We start from the raw sequence: 26,276 nt of genomic DNA, 5'->3' as shown, positions 1-26,276 counted from the left end.
AAGGATGTCTCCGAGAGGATGTTCTCAAGGGGGAAAAGATGGGCCAGCAGGAGGTAATTGTACACATTAGCACCAACGACATAGGAAGGGAAAAAAGGTTGAGATTCTGAAGGCAGATTACAGAGAGTTAGGGAGGAATTCAAAAAGGTCCTCAAGAGTAGTAATATCCCAATTACTCTCAGTGCTATCAGCTAGTAAGGATAGGAATAGGAGGACAGAGCAGATGAATGTGTGACTGAGGAGCTTGTGTACAGGAATAGATTCACATTTTTGGATCACTGGAAGCTGTTTTGGGGTAGACGTGACCTGTACAAGAAGGATGGATTGCACCTAAATTGGAAGGGGACTAATATACTGGCAGGGAGATTTGCTAGAGATGCTCAGGAGACTTTAAACTAGTAAGGTGGGGTAGTGGGACCCAGAGAAATAGTAAGGAAAGAGATCAATCTGAGACAGGTTCAGTTGAGAACAAAGGCGAGTCAAACAGGGCTGGCAGGGAGAAAGCAGAGAACAAGGTAGGACCGATAAATTAAACTGCATTTATTTCAATGCAAGAGGCCGAACAGGGACGGCAGATGAACTCAGGGCATGGTGAACAACATGGGACTGGGATATCATAGCAATCACAGAAACATGGTTCAGGGATGGACAGTACTGGCAGCTTAGCGCTCCAGAATACAATTGCTACAGGAAGGATACAAAGGGAGGCAAGAGAGGAGGGGGAGTTGTGTTGTTGATAAAGAGGATATTCCTGGAAATACATCCAGGGAAGTTATTTGGGTGGAACTGAGAAATAAGAAAGGGATGATCACCTCAATGGGATTGTATTATAGACCCCCTAATAGTTAGCAGGAAATGGAGAAACAAATTTGTAAGGAGATTTCAGTTATCTGTAAGAATAATAGACTGGGACTACCATAGTGTTAGGAGTTTAGATGGAGAGGAATTTGTTAAGTGTGTACAGTATGTGGATGTACCTACTACAGAAGATGCAAAACCTGACCTACTCTCAGGAAATAAGGCAGGACAGGTGACCTAGGTGTCAGTGGGGGAGCACTTTGGGGCCAGCGACCATAATTCTATTAGATTTAAAACAGTGATGGAAAAGGATAGACCAGATCTAAAAGTTGAAGTTCTAAATTGAAGGAAGGCCAATTTTGACAGTATTAGGCAAGAAATTTCAAAAGCTGATTGGGCTGATTAGCAGTGCTAACCACTGAGCCACCATGCCGCTCATAGACCTGTGACAGGGACAGTAATCTGATGAGAGGAAGGTGAATCTGAAAACCAAAGGATTTAAAGGTATAATTTATCTGAGAATGAACTGCTAATAACTAAAGCTAATTAATAGAACTTACTGCTGCAAACAATTTAAAGATTTGAGCTGTTGCATTTAACATTAATTTTTAGCTTGTACACTTTCTCTTGGAGATAGATTCGGTTTTTAAAAATTGACAGTTTATGAACTCAATTGTAGTTGAGAACAGAGGTGGTAGAGAATAATTAGTGAGAAGAAGCTGGAGATTGATCCTGATTTTTTTTACATTTGCTTTGTACTAGTGAGCTGGTTTGGCTGACAGCAATGAATACTTAATGCTGTTTGGATGATTACTGCATACCATATCCTCACATGATTTGATTTTGGAAGGCAGCAGCATTTACGTGTGTATTTTAAACTTGTATCCTGTATGTTTGCTGCAACATAATGTTCCATGCAAATTATCAGCCTGTCCAGTTTTTAAATCTAGCATTTCAATATTTTAATATCTTTTCCCCCGGGATTAAATTAATGCAACTTCACTTTAAAAATCAATTTTTCATCTCTGCAAACTGCTTAGAAATACAAGCAAGATTTGACTGTGAACCACATGAAGTGATATTAAGCCGAATGACATATGGTTTGGGCCAATGAGTAGGTTTTATAGTGGGAAAGGGCTACAAAAGGAGAAGATTCCAGATATGGGGACTCAATTAATGACAGTGATAGCTGCAATAGTGGAAATACTCAAGAGGCTAAACTGAAAGTTTGAACGTTCAAACTCAAGTGTCGCAAGGCTAGAGAAGTAGTGAAAAACAAAGCCAGGGAGTGAGGTGAAAACAATTTTGAAAGTGAGACCTCTGTTGACCAATGTAGCTCAGTCCAGAAGGGAGTTAGGTTAGTGATTTATTAAGCAGGTTATGGAGAAGGAAAATTGATTTATTTTTAAAGGCATGTTACATTAATCTAATCCTGGGGAAAAATATTACAATTCTAGATAAAAATGGATAATTGATAACTTGAATTAAGAAACAGTGTGTTTAAATGAAAGAAAATCTCACCTCATTCTTGTTAGAAAGTATTTATTTTGTGATCAGGATGGAAAAAATGATTAAAGGCAGATAAATTGTTTAATTTTAGATACATCTTCCAGTAATAATTTTCAACAAATGGGCCCAGCACTTGTACCATTACAGTATCAATCCATGTTTTCCTGGGACTGTTCCAAGACAATCTGATAAAGTTAATGGTCCTGGTCAATGACATAGTAGTATTGGGCTGTTCAACAGTAGCAACATTCCAGATGGAGAACACCTTGCAGTATTGAGTTCTAATTATTCTTCATCTTTTTTTTCATAATTGTGCTTGATGTGTTTCCACAATTTCTGTAAATAGAGAAAAATATTTTACAAATGTCTTACTTCATTTGGTCACTAGTTCTGAAATTTGTAACATGAACCAGGTGCAGCAATGACATGTAAACTGATAAGCTACAAAGTGGATTTAAATCACAATTATTACAGCACAGAAGGAGGCCATTTTCCCATTGTCTTTATCAGTCCAATGAAACAGCAAACCACCTCTTGCAGTTTCTTCACCTCTTTGTCACCCTACGCATTTTCTTCTTTTCAGATGGTCTAGTTCTTTTTTGAATGCTTCAATTGAACCTGTGTCCACCACTTTCAGGCACTGCATTCCAGACCTTGACCCACTTGTTGTATGGAAAGGTTTTTCCTCATTGTGAGATTTGTTTTCTTTGCCAATTACCTTAAATCTATGCCCTCTTGTTCTGGATCCTTCTTCTAATAGGAATCACTGTCCATACCCTTCATATTTTTTTGAATTCCTCAGCCTTCTGTTTTCTGAAGAAAAAAAATCTCAACTGCTCCAGTCTAACTATATAACTGAAGTTTCTCATTTCTGGAATCATTCGCATGAATCTCTTGTGCACTGTCATACTTTCACATTTTTCTTGACATTTAATGCTCAAATCTCCAGATTTAGGTCAGTTAAGGCTAAGTGTTTTATATTCAACATTTTTTTGTAAATTCAAGTTCAGCAATCAACTGAAAACTTGAATAGACATCTCAATCATTTGCCTAGTGATATCTCAGTGCGGTACCTTCAAGAAATGAGCTGGCACAATTTTCCCAGCCAACAACTAATGTCACTTATTAAAGTTGCAGTACAATGGCTTACTATATCAATATACCAATGGTAGCATGTGCTGTTTGCTTTAATGATTTGCATAGTTGGAATCCAGCCACTTTATGTTCATTTTGAGACAGCAACAATGCATTAGTCAGTACATTAACGGAAGGCTGTTTCGGTGGGGGGGAAAAAGTTACTCCAGTGATTTTAGAAGACGAGGATTATAGGACTGAAGTTTGAGGCAAAATTCATTATTAAAAAATACATTGCTGCCTCGCCCATCTCTCTCAACACTTCCCCTCCAAGCTTTGACAGTGAAGTGTAACGAACAACAGGGAAAGCAGGTAGGTTAGCCACTTTGCAAAAATAAGATTCGATAATATAAATGAGTAATGCTTCTTGTAGCCTTAATAAGGGGGTGAAGAAAAGGAGAGTTTGGGACAACAATATTGGCATAGTCAGCAGGTTCAAAGCAATAGTTACGATCAGAAGGTGTCAGCGGCCACCCGGAACATCAGATACAGACAGGCCCACAAAAAAGGTGAGATTTTAAGCCTTCAGCCCTCTTGATATTCCTGTGTACCGGAAATAGTCCCTTAATAATCAAAAATCTATCTTAGAACCTTTAAAATTACACAAGAACTCTGCCTCCACAGCTCTGTGACAAAAAGTTCCAAAGACATGGCAAACCTTGTCAAATGACTTATTGAAGTCCATATAGATCACATCTACTGCTCTGCCCTTATTAATCCTCTTTGTTACAACTTCAAAAAACTCAAATCAAGTTTGAGAGACATGATTTACCACACACAAAGCAATGCTGACTATCCCTAATCAATCCTTGCCTTTCCAAATACATGTAATTCCTGTCCCTCAAGATTCCCTCCAACAACTTGCCCACCAAGGTCAGGCTCATCGGTCTATAGTTCGCTGGCTTGTCTACTTTTTGTCATTTACATAAATGATTTGGATGTGAGCATAAGAGGTACAGTTAGTAAGTTTGCAAATGACACCAAAATTGGAGGTTTAGTGGACAACAAAGAGGGTTACCTCAGATTACAACAAGATCTGGACCATATGGGCTGAGAAGTGGCAGATAGAGTTTAATTCAAATAAATGCGAGATGCTGCATTTTGGGAAGCAAATCTTAGCAGGACTTATACACTTAATGGTAAGGTTCTAGGGAGTGTTGCTGAACAAAGAGACCTTGGAGTGCAGGTTCATTGCTCCTTGAAAGTGGAATTGCAGGTAGATAGGATAGCGAAGGCAGCATTTGGTATGCTTTCCTTTATTGGTCAGAGTATTGAGTATAGAAATCATCTTTTACTGAACTGTGAAAATATCACTCACTATTTTAAGCTATTTTTTGTTTCAGCTGGAGAGAGAAGAAATGACCAAGTTGTGCATATTTGAGGAAAACATGTCTGAATAGTACTCGCGATAACATTTAGAAAATAAAAATCAGAAAATAGTAGTAGTAGGTCTTTTGGTCCATTGAGCCAAGCTCCACTATTCAACATGATCATGGACAATCCTATATTTCAATGCCATACTCCCGTTCTTCCCAACATTTTCACTAAATATTTTCAGTGACTTAGCCTCCATAGCTTTGTGGAATTTCACAGGTATACCATCCAAAGTGAAGAAGTTTTCCCCCTAACCTAACCAGGGGAAACATCGTCCCTGCACCTAATCTGTCCATCTCTGTTAGACATTGGTGTGCTTCACCTAGAACCCCTCACTCCAGTAAACACAAGTCTAGTGAACTCAAAATCCTACCACTGGTGAAGACAGCTGCACAAATATCCCCATCTTCAACAATGATGGAGCCCAGCACATCAGCACAAAAGACAAGGCTGAAGTTATTGCATGCATCTTTAGTCAAAGTGCTAAATGGTCAACCCATTTTAGTACCCTCCTGAAAGGTTCAATTTTACAGAAGCCAGCCTCCAGTCAATTTGATTCACACTACATAATAATCAAGAAAAAGCTGATAATACTGGATAATGCAAAGGCTCTGAAAGCCAATGTTTCTGCAACAGTACCAAAATTATGCCAGAGAACTAACCAAGCTCCACAATTACAGTTACAGCACCGGCAACTCAAATTCATCTAGCTATGCCTTGTCCACAAAGAACAGGATAATCGCTGCCAATTAGAATCCTAGCAGGTTACTCTTGATCATAGTGACAGAAAGTCTGGTTGACAGTGTTATCAAACAGCATTTCCTTAACAATAGCTTGCCAGGCAACAACATTCCTGAAGAAGGGCTTATGCCCAAAACGTCGATTCTCCTACTCCTCGGATGCTGCCTGGCCTGATGTGTTTTTCCAGCATCACACTTTCACCTCTTGACATTATTACACTTAGTCCAAACATGGACAAAAGAGCTTTACTAAAGGAGGAAGTAAAGATGACTGCCCTTGAAATAAAGGTAGCATTTGATCAAGTGTAGCATCAAGAATCCCTCACAAAATTGAAAATTGAGAATTAGTGGAAATCTCTCCATGGGTTAGTCATACCTAACACAAAAGGAAGATGGTTGTGGATGGAGTCAGCTGCTTCAATTGCAGGACATTGCTGCAGAAGTTCCTCAGGGTAGTGGCCTGGGCCCAACCATCTTCAGTTGCTCCATCCATAGCCTTTTCACCATCACTAGAACAGAAATGGGATGTTTGCTCATGATTAAGCAATGTTAAGGACTATTTGCGTCTCCTCAGATACTGAAACAGTCCATGTTCAAACGCAGCAAGACGTGCAACATTCAAGCTTGGGCTAATAAATAGCAAGTAACATTTACCACACAAGGGCCAAGCAAGAGAGAATCCAGTCATCACTTAACTACATTACCCAGCTGAACTCCCCACCAACATTCTGGGGTTATTAATAAGAAACTGAAAAGGACCAGCCATACAAAATATTGTGGCAACAAGAGTAGGCTAAATGCTTGGAATTCTGCATTGGGTAATTTATGTCCTATCTCATCAATGCCTGACCACCATCTAAAAAATACATCAGGAGTGTGACAGACTACTCCCCACTTGCCTGGGTAGATGTGGCTCCAACACTCAAAGCTGATTACTATTCAGCACAAAGCAGTCTGCTTCATTGGCAACACATCTTCAAACTCCAACATTCACTTCCTTTACTACTGATGCACAATGGCATCAGTGTGTACTTTACATCCACAAGAACTACTGCAATAACTCCTCATGCTTCTCCCACAGTAGCTTTGAAATCTACAACCACTTCCATTTAGGATGCCAGAACCAAAAGCCATTTATGACCACAACCACCTGAAAGTTACCCTGCAAGCTCCTCAGCATCCTGACTTGAAAATAAATTTCCCTTTCTTCAGTGTCATTCCTGAAATTCCCTTTCTAAAATGACATTGCGCATCTATGTACAGCACACAGACTTCGACGATTCAAGAAAACAGCTCACCAACTTCTCACGGTCAACTCAGGACAGGAAATAAACACCAGCCCGCTTACATCGTGTGAATCTCTATAAAGAAAGTCAGAAGTCACACAACACCAGGTTATAGTCCAACAGAGGAATGGTCACTAGACCAGAGACATTAACACTTAAATTTATCTTCACAGATCTGCTAACCTTTTCCAGGTACTTCACCTGACAAAAGGGGCTACGCTTTGAAAGTTTGCAATTTCAAATAAACCTGTCAAGACTATAACCTGGTGTCATGTGACTTCTGACTTTGTCCAGGAGAAAGAGAGAGGACTGCAGATGCTGGAGAGTCAGGGCCGAACAGGGTGGCGCTGGGAAAGAACAGCAGGTCAGGCAGGAGTATCGAGGTTTCGGGCATTAGCCCTTCATCAGGAATGCTGACTTTGTCCAGCCCAGTCCAACACCGGCAAATCTCGAAATGCTAACTTTGAATTTTTCTGCACAGGTGCTGCAGAGCTCCTGAGTTTTCCCAGAAGTTATTTTAATTCATTCCTTTTTTTAAAAAAAAAAGTGACACCTATGATTAGTCGGTCCGGGGGAAGGAAATCTGTTTCAGGACAGCTGAAGGTGAACCCTCTGGGGGGGGGGGGGGCCTCACGTTGGTCACATTCGCTGAACTATTCCCCCCTTCCCAGTACTCACCCCCTGATTAAGTTGTTCAAACAGAGCGTCTCCCGCTTGGTCGAAGACCCTCTCGAAGAAGACGGCGCCCACCACGATGGTGAAGGCGAAGGTGGACGTCCTCTTGAACATCGTGTTGTAAATCTGCCTCAGCACCGCCATCTTGTGCCGCTGTACTCCTCCCGTAACCTTCCGCTATGACGGCAGCGCGTTTATAAAATATATAAATATATATATAATTCGCTCCGAAACGCCCGTTCCGGCCCTCTCGCCCAATGTCCGTTAAAAGGACCGCGAAACGCAGCCCGCCCTCATCATTATTACCTCATCCGCGCGTGAGCACAGGAGCGTTATTCGCCGCCGTTTGGGTAAAGGCTGCCTCCCGTCATCAGCAGATTCACCAGCGCCGGCTCCCTCTCGGCTCAGGCAAGGGAATTGCTCTGTGACCGGAGCCAGCAGATTCGTCGTCTCGCCGGCGATGGGGAAAACCTATTTCTGCGATTATTGTGGCAGATCGTTTCAAGATAACCTCCATAACCGAAAGAAACACTTGCAAGGAGTTCAGCATCAGAGAGCGAAGAAGTTTTGGTTCGACTGTTTCCGAGGTGACTATGGAGCACGTTAGTTCTGCCTTTGGGGGGTGGTCGGTGAAAGTTCTGGAACAACTTGATGCGGGTGGACAATTTAATCCCGTGAATTCTAAATACATTGTGATTTTCAAATAGGGGGACTGTGGGAAATGCTGGCAAACGTTTGTAAGTTTTTCGGTTTTTTATTTCAAAATTATACTTTGTTCATAGAAATATTTTGATATCTGTACAGTTAGTGATGCCATTCATATATACACCACATGTCTTTACATACAGAGGACAGACTGAGTCATTTGTATTTACAAGTCTGTATGTTGACCATCCAGATGTTTAGCTGAGACATCAGCAGAGCCCAATTACTGAGTGGGCCCCCTGTTGTTCTTCGGCAGGCAGACCTTATTCGGGGGTCTTTCCCCACTGGGCCTTGGCAGCAGCTGTCCCAAGCTTCAGCGCACCCCTCAGCACGAGGTCCTGGACCTTGGAATGTGCCAGTCTGCAACACTCAGTTGGGGTCAACTCTTTCAGCTGGATGACCAACAGGTTTTGGATACACCAAAGAGCGTCTTTCACCGAGTTACTTCTGTCGACTGGAGCAGTTGGGATTTGTATTTGTATGGCGTCATCTCAGGATTACCAAACTATTTTACAACCGATTTTAAGAATGTTTGAACTGGAGTCACTGTGGGGTGGGGGCCAGGGGACATGGCAGTAGAATGGCACTAAATTATGATGCTCATTTGGTGTGCTGGTGCAGGCAGCCACTGAGTTTCCCATTACGTTTTGCCTTCACTTTCAATTTTCTTAGTATCTTACAAACCCAATAGGATAGCCATTTCCACTCCAGTAACAGGACTATTTACAAGTAATAGTTAACTGTCCACTTTAAAAAGAATCTTCTAAAACTGGTCCGCATTTTCAGTCTGGTCTTCATATGATTCTATTGAACAAGCTCAGACTCTTGACTGTCGTCGTCTTTTATATGCATTGAGAATTTTGAAGAATGGCCTCCATCTGTGTCAGAAAATGTTTTGTTCTGGATGGTGTGCCCTTGAAGACAATTATTTATATGTTAGTCCAGTTCAATTTGTGGTCAGTGGAAACCCCAGGATGTTAATAAGGGAGGATTTGATGATGTTATTGAATGTCAAGGGTGATAATTCAGATGTCTTTCGTTGCAGATGGCCATCTGCGTGGTGTGAATTTTACTTGTATTTCAGCACAATTCTAGATATTGTCCAAGACTTGTTCCACTTAGACATGGACTGCTTGAGTATCCAAGATATTGTAAATAGTGCTGAACATTGTGCAGTCATTGGAAAATATCTCCACTTCTGACCTGATGATGGAGGGAAGGCTATTGATGAAGCAACTGCAGGGTGGGCAAGGACATAACAATAAGGATCTCCTGGAGCTGAGATAACTGATCTTGAACAGCCACAAATATTTTCCTTTGTTCCAGGTATAACTCCAACCAGCTGAGAGATTTCTCCCTGAATCCAATTTTGATCGGGCTCCTTGTTGCCTTACTCAACTAAATGTAGCCTTGATGCTAAGGACAGTCTGGAATTCAGCTCTTTTATCAGAGTTTGAACCAAAGCTATATTGGGATTGGGAGCTGTGTGACCCTGTCAGAACCTAAACTGGGTTTCATTGAGCGAGTTATTGCTAGGCACGTGCTGTTGACACCTTCCAATACTTTATTTATGATTGAGGAGATAATTGAATGGGTTGGATTTGTTTTGCTTTTGGTATACAGGACATACCTGGGCAATTTTCTCATTGTCAGGTAAATGCCAGTGTTGCAGCTGTATAGGAGCAGCTTAGCTTGGGGTTCTGGAGCATGTCTTTGGTACAATTGCCACAATGTTGTCAAGGCCCACAGCCTTTGTAGTGCCTCTGACTGTTTTTTTCTTGGCATTTCAGGGAGTGATTTAAATTGTTTGAATATTTTTGCCCTGTTCCCACCTCAGTCGAACCAAAATGTTCAGAGATATAGTATATAGTTTTACCTCCTTCATCTTTATTCTGGGCCCTGGAGGGAGAGTGAACAATTGCTCAAACAGCAGTTTCTTAATGAATTATATAGTTACTTACAAGGAGGAGCATCCAGGTAAGGCAACATACATATTGATTGGGTGACTGTTACAATCAGCAAGTGTCAGTAGTAAAGATTAAGATATCTGCTGTTACACAGTGAATGTTCTTAACCTTGTAAACTGACTTAACATACTGAATGCTTCTTCATCTTGTTAAATGGCTTTACATAATGAATGCTTTTCCACCTTGTTAACCCACTACCCTTGCCTCCAGCACCTCATTGTTTACTGCAAGTTCTTATCTGAGCTGAGTCATGCTTAGCTGAATCTTTTTATTTCACAAAACTCAAAACCTAACTCTTTCTCTATCATACCCTATACATGTTCTCATGAAGACTGGCATTTGTGATGCTGGGGACTTCTGGAGGAGGCACATTGTCCCTTGTATCCACTTAACACTTCTGGCTGAAGATTGTTGCAAATGCTTTGACATTATCTTTTACACTGACGTGCTGGGCTCCTCCTTGATTGAGGATCAGACCTCCTCTACCACCATTAACAAATGGATGTAGCAGGACTGCAGACCTTAACTCTGAGCCATTGGTTGTAGAATCGCTTAGTCGTGTCAGTTATTTGTTGCTTATTCTGTTTGGCATGCTGAGAATGTGTATAGAGTATAAGCAGGCAGGGAAGGAGTTAAGTTCTGAGTTTTGTGACACAGGAGGTTCAGCTGAGCATGGCTCAGATCAGATAAGAACTTACAGTTAACACTGGGGTGTTGGAGGCAAGGGTAATGGGTTAACTTGGTAGAAAAGTAGTCATGATCTAGAGCCATTTAATATTGGAAATATTCAGTATGCAAGGTTAGCTAACAAGGGGAAAAGTATTCATTGTATGAATCCAGTTAACAAGGTTAGGAACATTCATTGTATAACAATAAAGGGCTTGGTCTCTGCCATTGATACTCATTGATTGTAATGTTCACGCAATTAATATGTATGTTGCCTTATCTGGATGCTCCTCCCTGCAAAATGACTAAATAGTTCATTGAGAAATTGCTGTTCCAGAGAAGACCATGAACTCATATCCCTGTGCATATGGGCGATCATTCTCGTGCTCCCTCTCGCGCTCCCTCTCCCTCCAGAACCTGGAATAAAGATGAAGGAGGTAAAACTACTGTGTCACTGAGCATTTTGTTTCGACTGAGGGGGGAGAGTGGAGAATGGGATGACAACATATAGTCTTTTTTGTTTGCATTTCATCACACCTCATTTTTGGGCATGCCTGGTGTCGCTTCTGACATGCTCTTCTGCATTCTTCTTTGAACCAGGGTTGACGCCTTGGCTTGAAGGTAATGGTAGAATGGGGAATATGCCATGCCATGAAGTTGCAGATTGTGTTGGAGAATGATTCTTCAGTTGCTGATGGCCATCAGGGTGTCTTAGGTGTCTTTCAGTTTCTAGATGTGTTTGAAGTCTGTCCCATTTAACAGCCTGTGTCACGCTATGTGTGGTATTGTCAATATGGGGGTGGGATATTATCTGTAATGATGGTGCAGTGGTCGCGCTTAGCAAAATTATCATTATTGCATCTGCGGCAAGGAGATTGCTGAGGATGAGGTCAAGTATGTTTTCCCTCTTGTTGGTTCCCTTACCACCTGTTGCAGATGCAGTCTAGTAGCTATGTCCCTTAGAACCCAACCAGCTCGATCAGTAGTGCTGCTGCTGGGCTACTCTTGGTGCTGGACATTGAAATTCCCCACCAGAGTATACTCTGCCCCCTTGCTGTCCTCAGTGCTTCCTCCAAGCATTATTCCACATGAAGGGGCTCTGATTCATTAGTTGAGGGAGGACATTACATGGTAATCCTCGTCCACGTTTGACTAAGTGCCATGAAGCTTCATGCAGTCCGGACTGCAATGTGGAGGAGCTCAGGGTAATGCTTTCTTCATTATATGCCACTGTGCTGCCACCTCTGCTGGTGTGATTTTATTAGCATGACTATGACAGTGTGTTGCTAGACTACTCTGAGATAGCTCTATTAGTTTTGGAACTAGCCTTCTTTGCTGGACTGACAGGGTTGCTTTTGCCGCTGTCATTTCTGGTGTCTAGGTTGATGCTCAGTGGGTTTTTTTTTGAGACTTCCCTTCCTTTTATGGGACATTGTGAACAAGATGGGGTTTTCCAAAAATCAACAATGGTCATCATTAGGTTGTTAGTTTAATTCTAGATTTTTATTGAATTCAAATCCCACCATCTGCCATGACAGGATTCAAACCTGAGTCTCTGGATTAATAGCCTAACAATATCAGTAGACCTCACCTTCCCTGATCACTTCTGTGAGCAGCAATGTGATAACATCCAGATACATTCCTGTTTGTGAGGTTGACTCAGCTGCTTCAGCTACTGACTGAGCTGCATTTTATGTAAACTGCACCGCATATAATGAGCACATAGAGCTAATTTCCCTGGAGAAGAAAATGTTTGGAACATGTAAATTGAAATTAAGCATTCTCCTCCATTCGTGCCAGGATAGAGTAAAATGCTCACATCAATTTCAGAGATGCAACAATACCTTATGACTTAATGTGAAATAATCTTTAGTGATTTTGATGAGAATCAATGCTAAAGTCAGAGTTAGGTCAGATGGGATGTTTGTGGTCCTACAGTTGGCTGCAATGCTGTGGGTCACTCGGAGCATATTAGATTCTGCAGTTGCTGGTACGCTATTCAGTCCATGTAAAAACATGTGAATTGCAGTAGAGAAGGGGATCATTTGGCTCATCATGCTCATACTTCATTTGAAACTTTGTATATCTTCCTTTGTATCCTTCTGCTTTACTTCTCAAACACTTGTCCCAATCTCTTCTAATTTCTCCCTTTTTTGTTTTTCTAGTGATGGCCTTCAGAAACTCAATAAGTTAGCAGACTTCTCCAGTTATGTATTTGCCTGCCGTCACTTTTTTTTAAAAGAAGTATTCTTTAATCCACTGCTGGCATGGTTGGGAAGGCCAGCATTTGTTGCCAATCCCTAAGTACACTTGAACTGAGTGGCCACGTAGAGCACTTCTGAGTCAAGTACATGACGTTTAGGTCTGGAATGAAATGTAGGCCAGATCAGGCAAGGAAGACAAATTTCCTTCCCTAACAAACATCATAAGCTGCATTTATCTGACCAGTTAAGTAATGACAAGTTCCCATCCCACTTCACTTCTCATGTAATATATTTATTTCATTAGTGAACCAGCTGGCCTTCTGATCAAAACGTCTGGCGCTGGAAAAGTACAATGTTTCAGGCAGAAGCCCTTCATCAGGAATGTCGAGGTGGAAGGGGTCTGAGACCTAAATAGGAGGGTGGGAATGTGGCTGAGGGGAAGGTAACTGGGAAGGCAATAGGTGAATACAGATGCGATGTATTAGGTCGATGGGGAGGGTAGAATGGATGGGTGGGAAGGAAGGTGGACAGGTCAAGAGCGCTGTGCCGAGTTGGATCTGGGATAAGGTGAAGGGAGGGGAGATGAGGAAAATATTGAAATTGACACTGATGCCATATGGATAGCTGCTTCTTCTCAATTATGGTGGCTATGAAACTAGTTTTCCATTCCAGATTTTATCAGCCACTATGATTGAATGTGAACCCATGTCTCCAGTGTATTAGCTTTGGACACTGGATTATCAATACTGCAACAATACCAATACCGTCTTCCCTTCACTCTACATCGTAAATCTTTTACGGAGGAACCTCGATTATCCAAATACCAATTATCCGAAGAAGATCTCGAGGTCCTGATAGAAACACTACAACAAAGTTGTGTTTCCAACAGTGATCGCGTCTTTTGTTTACAGTGATTAAATAGGCACCATCTCCAAATGACTGACCTCCTGCCCTCTCTCTCTCCCTACACTTTCCCTCGAGTTCTACAGAGGGGTGTACCCTAAACCCCTCCCCCCTTTCCCAGATAATCTCTCCAACATTGTCCTGTACAGGGCAAACGTGGAACCTTTCAAAGTTGCAGTAAAACGTTTGTGTGTGTGTTTGTGTGTGTATGTGTGTGTGTGTGCACTATTTGGAGACTTACCCCACAAAGGCAGCTGCAGCAGCATTCTTGTTGTTAGTGTACAGTCGACTATCCCAGAGAGGGGACAGGTGTGAACAGGATTTGGACGGCAGGGGGTCAGTGTTGGATGGGGTTGAGGAGCGGGGCGGCGTTGGACGGGTTTGGAGTGGGGTGGGTTGGGGGTGGGGCTCGCGTGCTGTAAACTGCTGCAGTCTCCTGAACGGGGAGCAGACTTTAAAAACTCTGAGCACCAGAGGAAAGGCATTTAATGGATTAACCGAATAATCAATTATCCGACCGAAATAGTGCCTGCCCATCTCGTTCGGATAATCGAGGACCCCCTGTATTTTGAAAATCCCTGTTTGATTCCCCATTAGCCTCTCATCCACTGTAAAGGCCTTTCTTGCGCCTTTCATTGTAATTATAACTTCTCAATCTTGTTGGGATTGTAATAATTATTTGCTTCCCTCCCTGTGGTTTCAATTTTATAATGAAGAGCCTGCAGTTTCATACTAATTTCCAACCATGGCTATGCTTTCCCTTTTTAGAAAAGAGTCAATTTATCTAAATAGGATCTCCCTTTTTACTGTTCATTCTACCTATCTCTGATTCATCCATTTCTTTTGAAGTATGATTTAATCTTAATAATGAATCTATTTTTCAGCAGCTACAATTGAAGCAAAACTAATTGTTATCCTTTGGGTTATCTTGATTTTCTGTTTGAAATGGCTGTAACATTTTCCATGCTCTTGGCCTTGGTACAGATCCTGTTTTGAGTTTGTGTGATGATCAAACAATAACAACATTGATTTCTATCACACATTCTTCACATTTGAAGAATTTTTAAAAAATGTGTCTGCATTAGGTCCAATGAGATATTATTCCATGATCACTGACAGTAGAATTGTACCTTCGTGCTGGCTTTGGGGGGAAAAATATTAAAGTGGAAGAAACCATATTTTGAAAGAAAACTTGGGTTGTTCTGAGGTATTACTATTTTTCTCTGCCCATTTATCAACCTGTTTTCTCCCCTTGCAAGTGCTAATTCTTCGCTGCAGTACATTTGCAGAAATGCTGATTTCCCTTTGGCACTTCAGATAAATTGTTGTTTCATCATGAATTTTGTTTCCACAGCTGTTTGACTGTGGTAGTAGGGAGCCTTCACAGTCAATTTCATTCCTAGTTTACAGTAAAGGTCATTGGACAATAAGCGGGAGCACTGATTTTTCTGCTGCCCTGCCTAGTGTGCTGTGATCAACTGTGGCACCTCAACCGTCATGAAGTAAGCTGAACTGTGTTTGTCTCTTTGGAAAAACTGTGATATGAAATGGCTTTTTTAAAATTTCTGATTTTTTTTGGATTTCAGATAGTGCCACAATACTGGCAGAAGAACTTGCCAAAAAGCCTTGCAGAAAGTTTCTACAATCAGGTGTGTTCAGAAATGTCTAAAGAGGGGAGTACAGGAACTGAACAGCACAATGTGTTAAGCATGTTATTTCGCAAGCTCTGGGACTTGGGCCTAAATCGCGTTCATGCTAATATTACTACATTCTGTCCCTCTTCCCAGTGATGTGGGTCTAAAAGCACAAGATTCCACTCAGTAGTATGAGAAAGTCTATAGCCTTAAAACTTGTCTTTAAGCATTTAGGCCAAAATGTAATGCTGAATTATAGAACACACTTACTGCACTAGAAAATACAGGCAAGAAGGCTCAGAAAAAGAGGGGATCTTAAGGAATGCAAAAGATAGGGACAACTGTGCTCACCGAGGGATAACAGGATGCTCCAAGACAATTCACAACATTTGCCTTAGCATCAGTGAATCTGTGTGAACAGGACACCAACTGATAACATTCACAGCTGGTCCCTTGTGAAATTAATGACAGTGTGTGATTCTGACCCTGAAACAAAACTCTGTACTATCAAAAGCTTTGTAATTAACGATCAGATGCTGCCAATTATAATGAATTCTGCAAGGTTTGTGAAGGTTTGTAGCTCAGGTTGAGGTTTAAGGTGTAGGTTTGTTCGCTGAGCTGTAGGTTTGATATCCAGACATTTCATTACCTGGCTAGGTAACATCATCAGTGGCAACTTCCTAGTGAAACGAAGCTGTTGTCTCCTGCTTTCTATTTATATGTTTGTCCTGGATGGGTTCCAGGGGTTTGTGGTGATGTCATTTCATGTTCATTTTCTGAGGGGTTGATAGATGGTATCTAGATCTGTTTTTGTTTATGGCATTGTGGTTGGAGTGCCAGGCCTCTAGGAATTCTCTGGCCTGTCTTTGCTTAACCTGTCCCAGGATAGATGTGTTGTCCCAGTCGAAATGGTGTTTGTTTTTTCCTCCGTGTGTAGGGCTACGAGGGAGAGAGGATCGTGTCTTTTTGTGGCTAGCTGGTGTTTGTGTATCCTGGTGGCTAACTTTCTTCCTGTTTGTCCTCCGTAGTGTTTCTGGCAGTCCTTGCATGGAATTTTATAGACGACGTTGGTTTTATCCATGGGATGTACTAGGTCTTTTAAGTTTGTTAGTTTTTGTCTGAGAGTGTTGGTGGGTTTGTGTGCTACTAGGATTCTGAGGGGTCTTAGTAGTCTGGGGGTCATTTCTGAAATTTCTTTGATATATGGTAAGGTGGTTAGGGTTTCTGGCTGTGTTTGGTCTGCTTGTTGTGGTTTGTTCTTGAGGAATCTGCGGACTGTATTTTTTTGAGTATCCGTTCTTCTTGAATACGTTGTAAAGGTGGTTCTCCTCTGTTTTAAGAAGTTCATCTGTGCTGCAGTGTGATGTGGCTCGTTGGATTAGTGTTCTGATACAGCTTCGTTTGTGTGTGTTGGGATGGATGCTGGTATAGTTAAGTATTTGGTCAGTGTTTGTCGGTTTTCTGTATACGCAGGTTTGTAGTTCTCCGTTGTCCGTTCTTTCGACTGTGACATCCAGGAATGCGAGTTTGTTGTCGGTTTCTTCCTCCTTGGTGAACTTTATGCCTGTTTGGGTGTTATTGATGAAGTTAAATGTCTCCTAAATACAACCGGGAAAATGCGCGCCAAAAACCGTTATTCAAACAAGCAACAAATCAAGAATGGACAGACGTGGTAGAACGAGCCATAAACACCAAAGAACGACAAACACAGAAAAAGAAAAATCAGGACCTGAAGGAAAAACTTAACAAACTCACAAACAAAGACAAAACCGATAACACAGGGGCATTGATAAAGAACTTATCAGACCGAACCCTATCAGACAGAAAAAGTGGTACTCGTAAAAGGACTAAATTTCAATTACCGAGACGCTGACAAGAAGGATTTCCTAGCGGCATTAGAAACCACATTGAAGGACAACAACCTCATGGAAGAAACGCAACAAGTGATCAGACAGACAGTTGCACCTACTCTGAGCCGAAAGAGGGAAGGAAACAAACTGAACACACAAGAAAAGAAAGCCCTAGAAAACCTCAAAGACAAAAACATCGTTATATTACCCGCAAACAAAGGTCGGCTCACAGCCATCCTGAACAGAAGGGACTACGTCAAGAAAGCCAATGCACTACTCGCAAACACCAACGCCTACCAATAAGTGGCGCTAGACCCGACCCCACAACTAGGAAACAAAATTACATATCTCCTAAGAAAATTACACAATTCCAGACAATTAAACAAGACGGAGTTCCAAAAAATAAAACCAGACGGGACCAACACCCCACGATTCTACGGACAACCAAAAATCCGTAAACCAGGAGCCCCCCCCCCCCAGACCTATAGTCTCACTACCCAGAACACCAACTTACAGACTGGCCAAAGAATTACACACAAGACTGAAATACCTAGTAGAAGAATCACAGCACTCCATCCACTCCACCCAGGAATTCCTAAAAATCATCAAAAACACCAAAATAGAGGAAGATGAAACCATTATCTCATTTGACGTAACAGCACTGTTCACCTCCATCAACATCGACCTGGCAAAGGAAACACTTACCACACTTTTAGAGACCATCACACACACCCCAACCACCATCAGTCACATTACCAACGAAAACATCATGAAGCTGGTGGACCTGTGCCTCACCACCCACTTCACCTTCAACAACATAATCTACAAACAAACCAATGGCACACCCATGGGATCTCCGCTATCAGGATTCATAGCAGAAGCAGTAATGCAAAGACTAGAACACACAGCCCTACCAACCCTTAAACCAAAAATCTGGGTCCGCTACATATATGACACCTTCGTCATCACAAAACGAAACAAGATAGCAGAGACATTTAACATCAACAGCACCCTCACAGGCATAAAGTTCACCAAGGACGAAGAAACCGACAACAAACTCGCATTCCTGGACGTCACAGTCGAAAGAACAGACAACGGAGAGCTACGTATACAGAAAACCGACAAACACTGACCAAATACTTAACTATACCAGCAAGCACCTCAACACACATAAACGAAGCTGTATCAGAACACTATTCCAACGAGCCACATCACACTGCAGCACAGATGAACTTTGTAAAACAGAGGAGAACCACCTTTACAACGTATTCAAGAAGAACAGATACTCAAAAAATACAGTTTGCAGATTCCTCAAGAACAAACCACAACAAGCAGACCAAACACAGCCAGAAACCCTAACCGCCTTACCATACATCAAAGAAATTTCAGAAATGACAGCCAGACTACTAAGACCCCTCGGAATCCTAGTAGCACACAAACCCACCAACACTCTCAAACAAAACCTAACAAACTTAAAAGGCCCAGTACAACCCATGGACAAAACCAAACGTCATCTACACAATTCCATGCAAGGACTGCCAGAAACACTACGTAGGACAAACAGGAAGAAAGTCAGCCACCAGGATACACGAACACCAGCTAGCCACAAAAAGACACGATCCTCTCTCCCTCGTAGCCCTACACACTCCAACCACAATGCCATAAACAAGCACATAGATCTAGATACCATCTATCAACCCCTCAGAAAACAAACAGGCAATGACATCACCACAAACCCCTGGAACCCATCCAGGACAAACTTATAAATAGAAAGCAGGAGACAACAGCTTCGCTTCACTTGGAGGTTACCTAGCCAGGTAATGAAACGTCTGGATATCAAACCTGCAGGGCAAACACAGAGTGAAAAAAAAATCTTTACTGACTTGAGAGTACAAAAGTACACTAGTGAGGGGCCATTTTAGTGCTGAAGCTGTTCAATCCAGTAGAAAATTAACTCTGCTATGGATTGAATTTAATTGCATTTTGGGACGTTGTGATGATATTGAGTAGCCATTACTGGTTATTAAATACAAACTCTGTAAAAGGTAATATTGATGAAGCCTTAACTTGCTGTTCTTGCAGACCACTGTACAGACCTTACAGACTGCCCCACTATCAATTCTAACTAATCAGATCTTGTGTCTTATTTGAATTTGAATCACAAACTTGAAAAGAAGGCATGTTTAATTCGAGACTAACTAATCATTTTAAATACAACCTTGCAGTAACATTTCAGTCTCCGGTACAGAATGATTCTCTGCTTAAGATAAAAAGCAGGAATCTGCACCCAGCTTAAACTTATTCTGAACCTAACATTGAAGAAATTCTGATACAATCAGTCAGGAAGCCATTTTACGGTCAAAGGTTTGCCCTCCTTGCTACGAAGCCATTTTGTAAAACAATTGTATCTGACATGTGAGCTGTGCAAGGTTACCTTATGGACTTTCCAATTAGGTCAGACTGGTACCCCTTTATGATAGGAGCTTATCTCCCTAACACATGCCTAACTCGGCTAGATTTGTTTTACCCACCTGATGGATAGCTCAAGGCCTGTAGGAGTGATCAGTCAAGCACACACCGATCTGTCAATTAAATTTTCTTCCTTAAGAATTATTGTCTTTCACTGTTATCTGTCCAATTAAGAAGATGCAGTGTTTTTTAAAAACTTATAAAGGAAGCCACTTTGTATCAGTACCGGAGTAGCCTGCTGAGGCACTTGAAGAACTGGTACCCTACTCTCCTAGGTTATTAGAACCTAGTTGGTTTAGCTTATAGGTATCAGTGTTATGTTGTAACAGTGACGCTATTGGTGAATAAAGGGGATGATTGAAATTAAACTAAACGGTCTGTAAGAGGTTTTTATTCCAGACTTCCAAAGACTATGATGTCTGGGATGAACAGAGAGAGGCTTTCCAAGTCTGAGTCCACAAAGGATTCCCTGGGCCATCTCAAATTATAACAAGTTATAATGCTCCCTCTTCCCAAGAGCTCTGCTTTCATTAGAGATATTGTGAATGATATATGCTGTAATATTTCCAACCTTGTTATGGGAAAACAAAACAATAGTAACTTTGTTTCTCTTGTAAGTTGCTGAAGTATCAATTTCCCTTTGGTACTGTACCGAAGCGATGATTATTAATGTGAGCCTTGGTGTCAGTGTTAGGTTCTTTTTGACCATAGGAGGCCTCCTCGCTGTGGCTGTTGTTTAGTAAGGCCAGGGTTGTGAGTTCATTTCCCGTGTGTGTAAAATATACCCTTTCCGACTCCAGGAACCACATGCTTTTTTTTTAAAAAATGTCTTGTGGCGCCATGGTAGTGTCCCTACCTCTGAGCCAGAGGTCTGGGTACAAGTTCTACTCCCACAAAGTGTGTCATAACATGTTTGAACAAGTAGATTATATAGGACCAGACAAACAATGTAGGTTAAGTTTGGAGGTCAGTATTTGTAGTATGCACGTATGCAAATAGAAGTGTATTTAAAATATGCAAGTAGTCGTGACCATCTTCAACAAAACAGAATCTAACCATTGCCTCATTGGCATTACTATTGATGAATTCCCCCATGATCACATTGACCAGAAATTGGATCAGTCAGTAGTGTGGCTACATGCGAAGGTCAGACAGCAGGAATTCTGCAGTGAGTAATTCAGCTTGTGACTCCTCAAAGCCTGTTCACCATCTATAAGGAACAAGTCAGGATTGTAATGTAATATTTTCAATTTGCCTGGATGAGTGTAGTTCCAGGGACTGTTCAAGCTTGATGCCATCCAGGACACAGCATGTCATCTGACCAGGGCAGACTCCCTCAAAACATTTCAAGAAAGTAGCCTAATTTTTGCTAATTGTTTTAAACAGGTGCTGATATTCCGGGAGGGATGCAGTTGGTCAAACTACTTAGTTTTAAACAAAACTGAATTTATTTACAAGATTACTGAATGAAACATGCATAAAAGAGAACATAATACAGAATAACTTAACCTATCCGAAAACCCAACAGATCATCCCAACTTAAATCCCAAAACATGCAGCACAAACTATAAACACCCATTAGCCCAAAAGGTAAAATCAAACACTGTCTTACAGGAGAAATGCCACAAAGAGGGGGGGGATCAGCATGGACCTGGTACTTTGCGTCCAGCAACTTCTACAACTGCCTGACAGCTTTCAGGGAATAGCTAGACCAAACCAAACCAGAGAAAAACTGAGCTGGAAGAACTGGCCGCTCCCCTTTCATTGTACAAGTTCTTTTTTTAAACTTAAAAGCCTTTTGCCTTGAGGCAGTATCTTAGCTATAATCAAACTGGCCCTAAAACCTACCCAAACCCAGACTTTTCGGAACTGTGTTTTTACAAACTTCTGAAAAAAAATAACAAGGACAATGTAACCTTGTTAGAGGAGCAGCAGCATCTCAACTAGCGCCCCTTCCATTACCTCCAAATTGTTACCAAAACACACGGTAGCCATGTGTACCACCTACAGGATAAACTGCAGTAACTCACTAACAAACCTCCTACAGCACCTTCCAAACCCGCAACCTCTACTGTCCAGAAGGACAAGGGCAGCAGATGCCAGGCAGTATTAGCACTGGAAGCCTACAAGCCATACACCTTCCTGACTTAGAACTATATCCGTGTTGCTCAGGTAAAAATCCTGGAGTTCCTTTTTAGTCAAAGCACTGTGGATATACCTAGACCTAAAGGACTGCAGCAATTCAAGAAGGCAGTTCACCACCATTACCTCCACTGTCTTTTAGGGATGGGCTATCCGGGCTAATAACACAAACATCCCATAACTGAATTTTTTAAAAATTGTAAGAACTAGGCTCCAGTTCTATTCTTCCCCAGTTAGTTGTCTGAAGTAGTAATTTGGGGAGAGTGATGGCTATGGGGGATATCCTTGGTGACCATAAATTAGTAGAGCAAATTATCTTATGCTCTGAATTAAAACTGTCATTCCATAACCTATTGTTCAGTTGTAATTTCTTGTCTCCCTACAAGCTGAATTGGGTCAGAAGTGTTTGACTTGTTCTGTGCCTCTAATAATAAACATTTACTTTTCTGATGAAAATAGATTGATATTTTGAGGGGTTTATTTTGGTGCTGAGAACCTTTACACAATAAGATAAAGTTTCAACCTGTTGTCAGACTGTAAGACTAGTATTTCAGATTGTTACACTAACTTCCACTTTCACTTCATGTAAATTCACCAATTAAGTGAAATTGTTCTATTTGCACTTTGGTACACTTTTAAAAAAATGTATCTAAGGTGATGAAGGGAAGGGAGCAGTGAAGTAGTAAAGCCTCCCTAGAATTCTTGATGCAGATCATAACTGTCAATTGCAAATTTGTGGGAAGGGGTCTATTTTCCACACTCCTGGCCTAGGTGTGTTGTTTGAAAGCTAACTCAAAAGATGATAATAGTTTTAAAGTATCGAATTACAATCTATTGAACAATTCTAAAATTACAAGCAAGTTCACTATTATAAAGTCAAGAACAGAATAGTGCTATGTTCCATTCCCATTTCTTTGAATCAGTTGAGAGGAAAGAGACTGCAATCATACCTCCATGTGTGTATTCTTTGGGTAGCCAACCAAAGATATGAGATACTCTCCAAGTCAGATATCCCACCTGATTTATCAACCGGAGGCTGCCCTTTTGAGTGTGACTCAAATTGAGAACTATGTTTGTGCTTCTCTGCTACACCATATTGTCAGTCCTGTTTTTGACCTTTTTCTGTTTCGAGTTTTTAATCCTTTTGTTACTGTTATGATTTTAATGACTTTTTTTATAGGTCAGTGTGATTTTGGTGTAAATTGCAAATTCTCCCATATGACTGATGACGATGTTCAGAAGCTGAGGCAAAGCGTGGAAGGTATGAGTGAGTCAACCTGAGATGTTATAGATGTGAATTAAAGCAGTTTGTTTATGAAACTACATGTACTGGCAAACGTTATCTTCAGATCACTGCATGTAAGCCAGTCATTATTATACTTAATAAAATAGGGTTATCTTTCCTCTTAGTTGATTTCCTTGATCTAAGTTACAGTACTTAAAGACTGTGTACATGTTCCTTTGATGCTATTTGAGAGAGGCACATCAAGAAAGAATCTAACCATTGCCCCTTGACATTCAATGCTATTACCATCATTGAATGCCCCCTAGCAACATCCTGGGAGAGGTGACCATTGTCCAGAGACTGAACTGTATACCAGTTGTACAAGTACTGTGGCTACAAGAACAGGACAGAGGCTAGGAATCTTGCAACAAGTAATAGATCTTCAGATTTCCAAAAGCTTGCCCACTACCTACAAGGCTCACATTAAAATTGTGATGGAATACTCTTTGCTGGATGAGACCAGCTCCAGCAACATTCAAGATTCTGAAAACCATCCAGGAGAGAGCAGCAACTCAATTGTCATTATATTCAGAAACAATCAGTAGCAGCAGTGTTCATCTACAACATGCACTGCAGAAATTCATCGAGGCTTCTTAGACAGCAACTCCCAAAGCCACTATCACTACCACTGCCATCTAGATGTACAATGGCAGCAGATACATGAAAAAGTCACCACTTGCAAGTCCCCCTCCAAGCCACCTGCCACCCAAACTTGGGAATACATCATTGCCATTTTTGTATCACTGATCCAATATCCTGGAACCCCCTCCCTAATGACATTGTGGGTGTATGAACGGCAATTTGGTTGCAGCAGTTCAAGAAGGCAGCTGGGATGGGCAATAAATGCTGTCGCAGCCAGTGGTGCCCCCATCCCATGAGTGAATCCTTTTTAAAAATAAAACGAAAGAGGTATTCTTTACAAAGTGTCTAATCTGGATATCCAAAAAGCTGAGATTCAGTGCTCCTGTTCATCTACTGAAGAAAAGGAAGGAATAATAGTTCTGTGGGGCTGTCTCACCTTACACAGTATTGGGGGAAAAAATGCTAAATGCTATATAATTAAATGGAAAGTGCTGGGGAATTTCAGCAGATCTGGCAGCATCTGTGGCAAGAGAAAGAGTGCTAGCATTTTGAGTCCAATATGATGACTACTTTCATTCTGAAAAATAATCCTATTGGATTCTAAACATTAAATCTCTTTTTCTCTCCACAGATGCTAACTGACCTGCTGAGTTTCTCCAGTACTTTTTGTTCTTCTTTCAGAGCTCCAGCATACTCAGTACTTTGCTTTTATAAAATGAAACCTCTAGCTCCCTTCTGATGCAGTAAGCAGTGCAGCCCCTCCTTTTTTTTTCCAAGTTAAATCCCTAGATCCTGATGTTGATGCATTGAAGCCAGAGATCAGTAATGGTGTTAGGCTCTATGGAAGATCAGGGAGGAGATTGAAGGGGCCCTGCCATTAATTTCCAAATCTTCTCTGGACCTAGGACAAGTACTAGAAGACTGGGGAGCAGCTAATATGGTGCCATTATAATGTCATTCATTCTTTCTTTCATTCATTCGTCAAGAAGGATGATGATAATTAACCTGGGTACTGTAGACTAGTGAATCTATTTATTGGGGAAAAAAGTTCTGAGGGGCAGTTAATCTCCACTTGGAGAGGCACGGATTAATCTAAGATAGTAAGGCTTTGTCACAGTAGTGATCTTGTCTGACAAGTTTTTTGAGGCGATGACAAGATGTGTGGATGAGGATAATGGAGTGATTGTAGTCTACATGGACTTTGAGGCTTTTGACAAGGTTTCGCATGGGAGACTGGTCAAGAAGTTGAGAGCCCATTGGATCTAAAATTGGCTTAATGGTAAGAGACAAAGGGTGGTGGTGGAAGGGTGTTTTTGTGACTGGAAATGTGACTAGTGGAATACTGCAGGGTTTGGTGTTCAGGTTCCTTGCTGTTTTGTAGTATACATTTAATGGTCAAGACTCGAATGTAGCAAGTTTGATCAGTAACTTCACAGATGGTAGAGTAAATAGGAGAGGAGGAAAGCCTTAGGGTGATTTGGACAAACTGGTCAGATGGACTGAACAACAGCAGATGGTCTTTACGTATGAGGTGATACACTTTAGGATGACTAACAAGGCAAGGGTGTGAAAAATGGTAGAACCTTAAGAACTACAGAAGATCAGAGGGGCCATTGTGTGCATCCACAGGCAACCATACTGGTGGACAAGATAGTTAAGAAGGTATATGTGATGCTTGCTTTTATTAGTCAAGGCATTGAATGCAAGAACAGGAAAGTTATGACGGAATTGCATTAGTTAGGCCACAGCGATAGCACTGTCTTCAGTCTGGTCACCACACCATAGGAAAGGTCTGACTTGTAGAAAGTGCAATGAAAGTTCACCATGATATTGCCTGGGCTGGAATGTTTCAGCTTTGAGAAGAGATTAGATAAACTGGGATTAATCTCTAGAAAGTGGAAAAGTGTGAGGAGATATCTGATTGTGGTGTACAAAATTGAGGGGCATAGATAGGGTAGATAAGATTTCCCCTTGAGAGGGATCAATAACCAGGAGCCATAGATTTAAGGGAGAAAAGGCAGGATGTTTGGAGGGGATTTGAGGAAAAGGGTTTTTACCTACTGTTTTAAGAGTATCTGGAACTCACTGCCTGAAAGGGTGGTAGAGATGGGAATCATAACATTTTAAGAAGTATTTTGAACATTTGAATGACCATAGCATACTAGACTGAGCCAAATGCTAGAAAGAATGGGACTAAAGTGGGTGGTGCTTGATGACCAGTGTGGACACAATGGGCTTAGGGGCTTCTTTCTGTGTTATAAAACTCTGACTCTAACTCTATTTAGTTTCCATACCCTTGAATTGGGAGGGAAATTGATCTTGAAAAGATTTTTATGAAAAGTATGTGCATATG

The 26,276-nt window shown here is 41.3% G+C and overlaps 2 protein-coding genes across 3 annotated transcripts in view; one reads left to right on the top strand and one right to left on the bottom strand.

Annotated features, from left to right (window-relative positions):
• Positions 1-2,323: 2,323 nt before the first annotated feature.
• Positions 2,324-7,827, bottom strand: uqcr10 (ubiquinol-cytochrome c reductase, complex III subunit X). Its single transcript, XM_072587372.1, has 2 exons — positions 7,520-7,827; positions 2,324-2,643 (listed from the first exon to the last, which is right to left on the bottom strand). Exons 1-2 carry the CDS (start codon positions 7,658-7,660, stop codon positions 2,593-2,595), a joined length of 192 nt encoding a protein of 63 aa, XP_072443473.1. The 5' UTR covers positions 7,661-7,827; the 3' UTR covers positions 2,324-2,592.
• A 17-nt stretch (positions 7,828-7,844) lies between these two features.
• Positions 7,845-26,276, top strand: part of zmat5 (zinc finger, matrin-type 5) — a 30,009-nt gene continuing 11,577 nt past the window's right edge. Inside the window, exons 1-3 of one of the 2 annotated variants that reach the window (XM_072587370.1) lie at positions 7,845-8,103; positions 15,548-15,610; positions 23,237-23,317. In XM_072587370.1, the coding sequence (XP_072443471.1) occupies positions 7,977-8,103; positions 15,548-15,610; positions 23,237-23,317 (271 nt within the window). In that variant the 5' untranslated portion in view covers positions 7,845-7,976. The remainder of the gene's footprint in view (positions 8,104-15,547; positions 15,611-23,236; positions 23,318-26,276) is intronic. The other variant, XM_072587371.1, reaches the window with a different exon arrangement.

The sequence above is a fragment of the Chiloscyllium punctatum genome, chromosome 17 (assembly GCF_047496795.1).
Source record: "Chiloscyllium punctatum isolate Juve2018m chromosome 17, sChiPun1.3, whole genome shotgun sequence".
NCBI lineage: Eukaryota > Metazoa > Chordata > Chondrichthyes > Orectolobiformes > Hemiscylliidae > Chiloscyllium > Chiloscyllium punctatum.
Note: the sequence above shows the minus strand (reverse complement) of the source record. Positions and strands in the feature narration are given on the sequence as shown.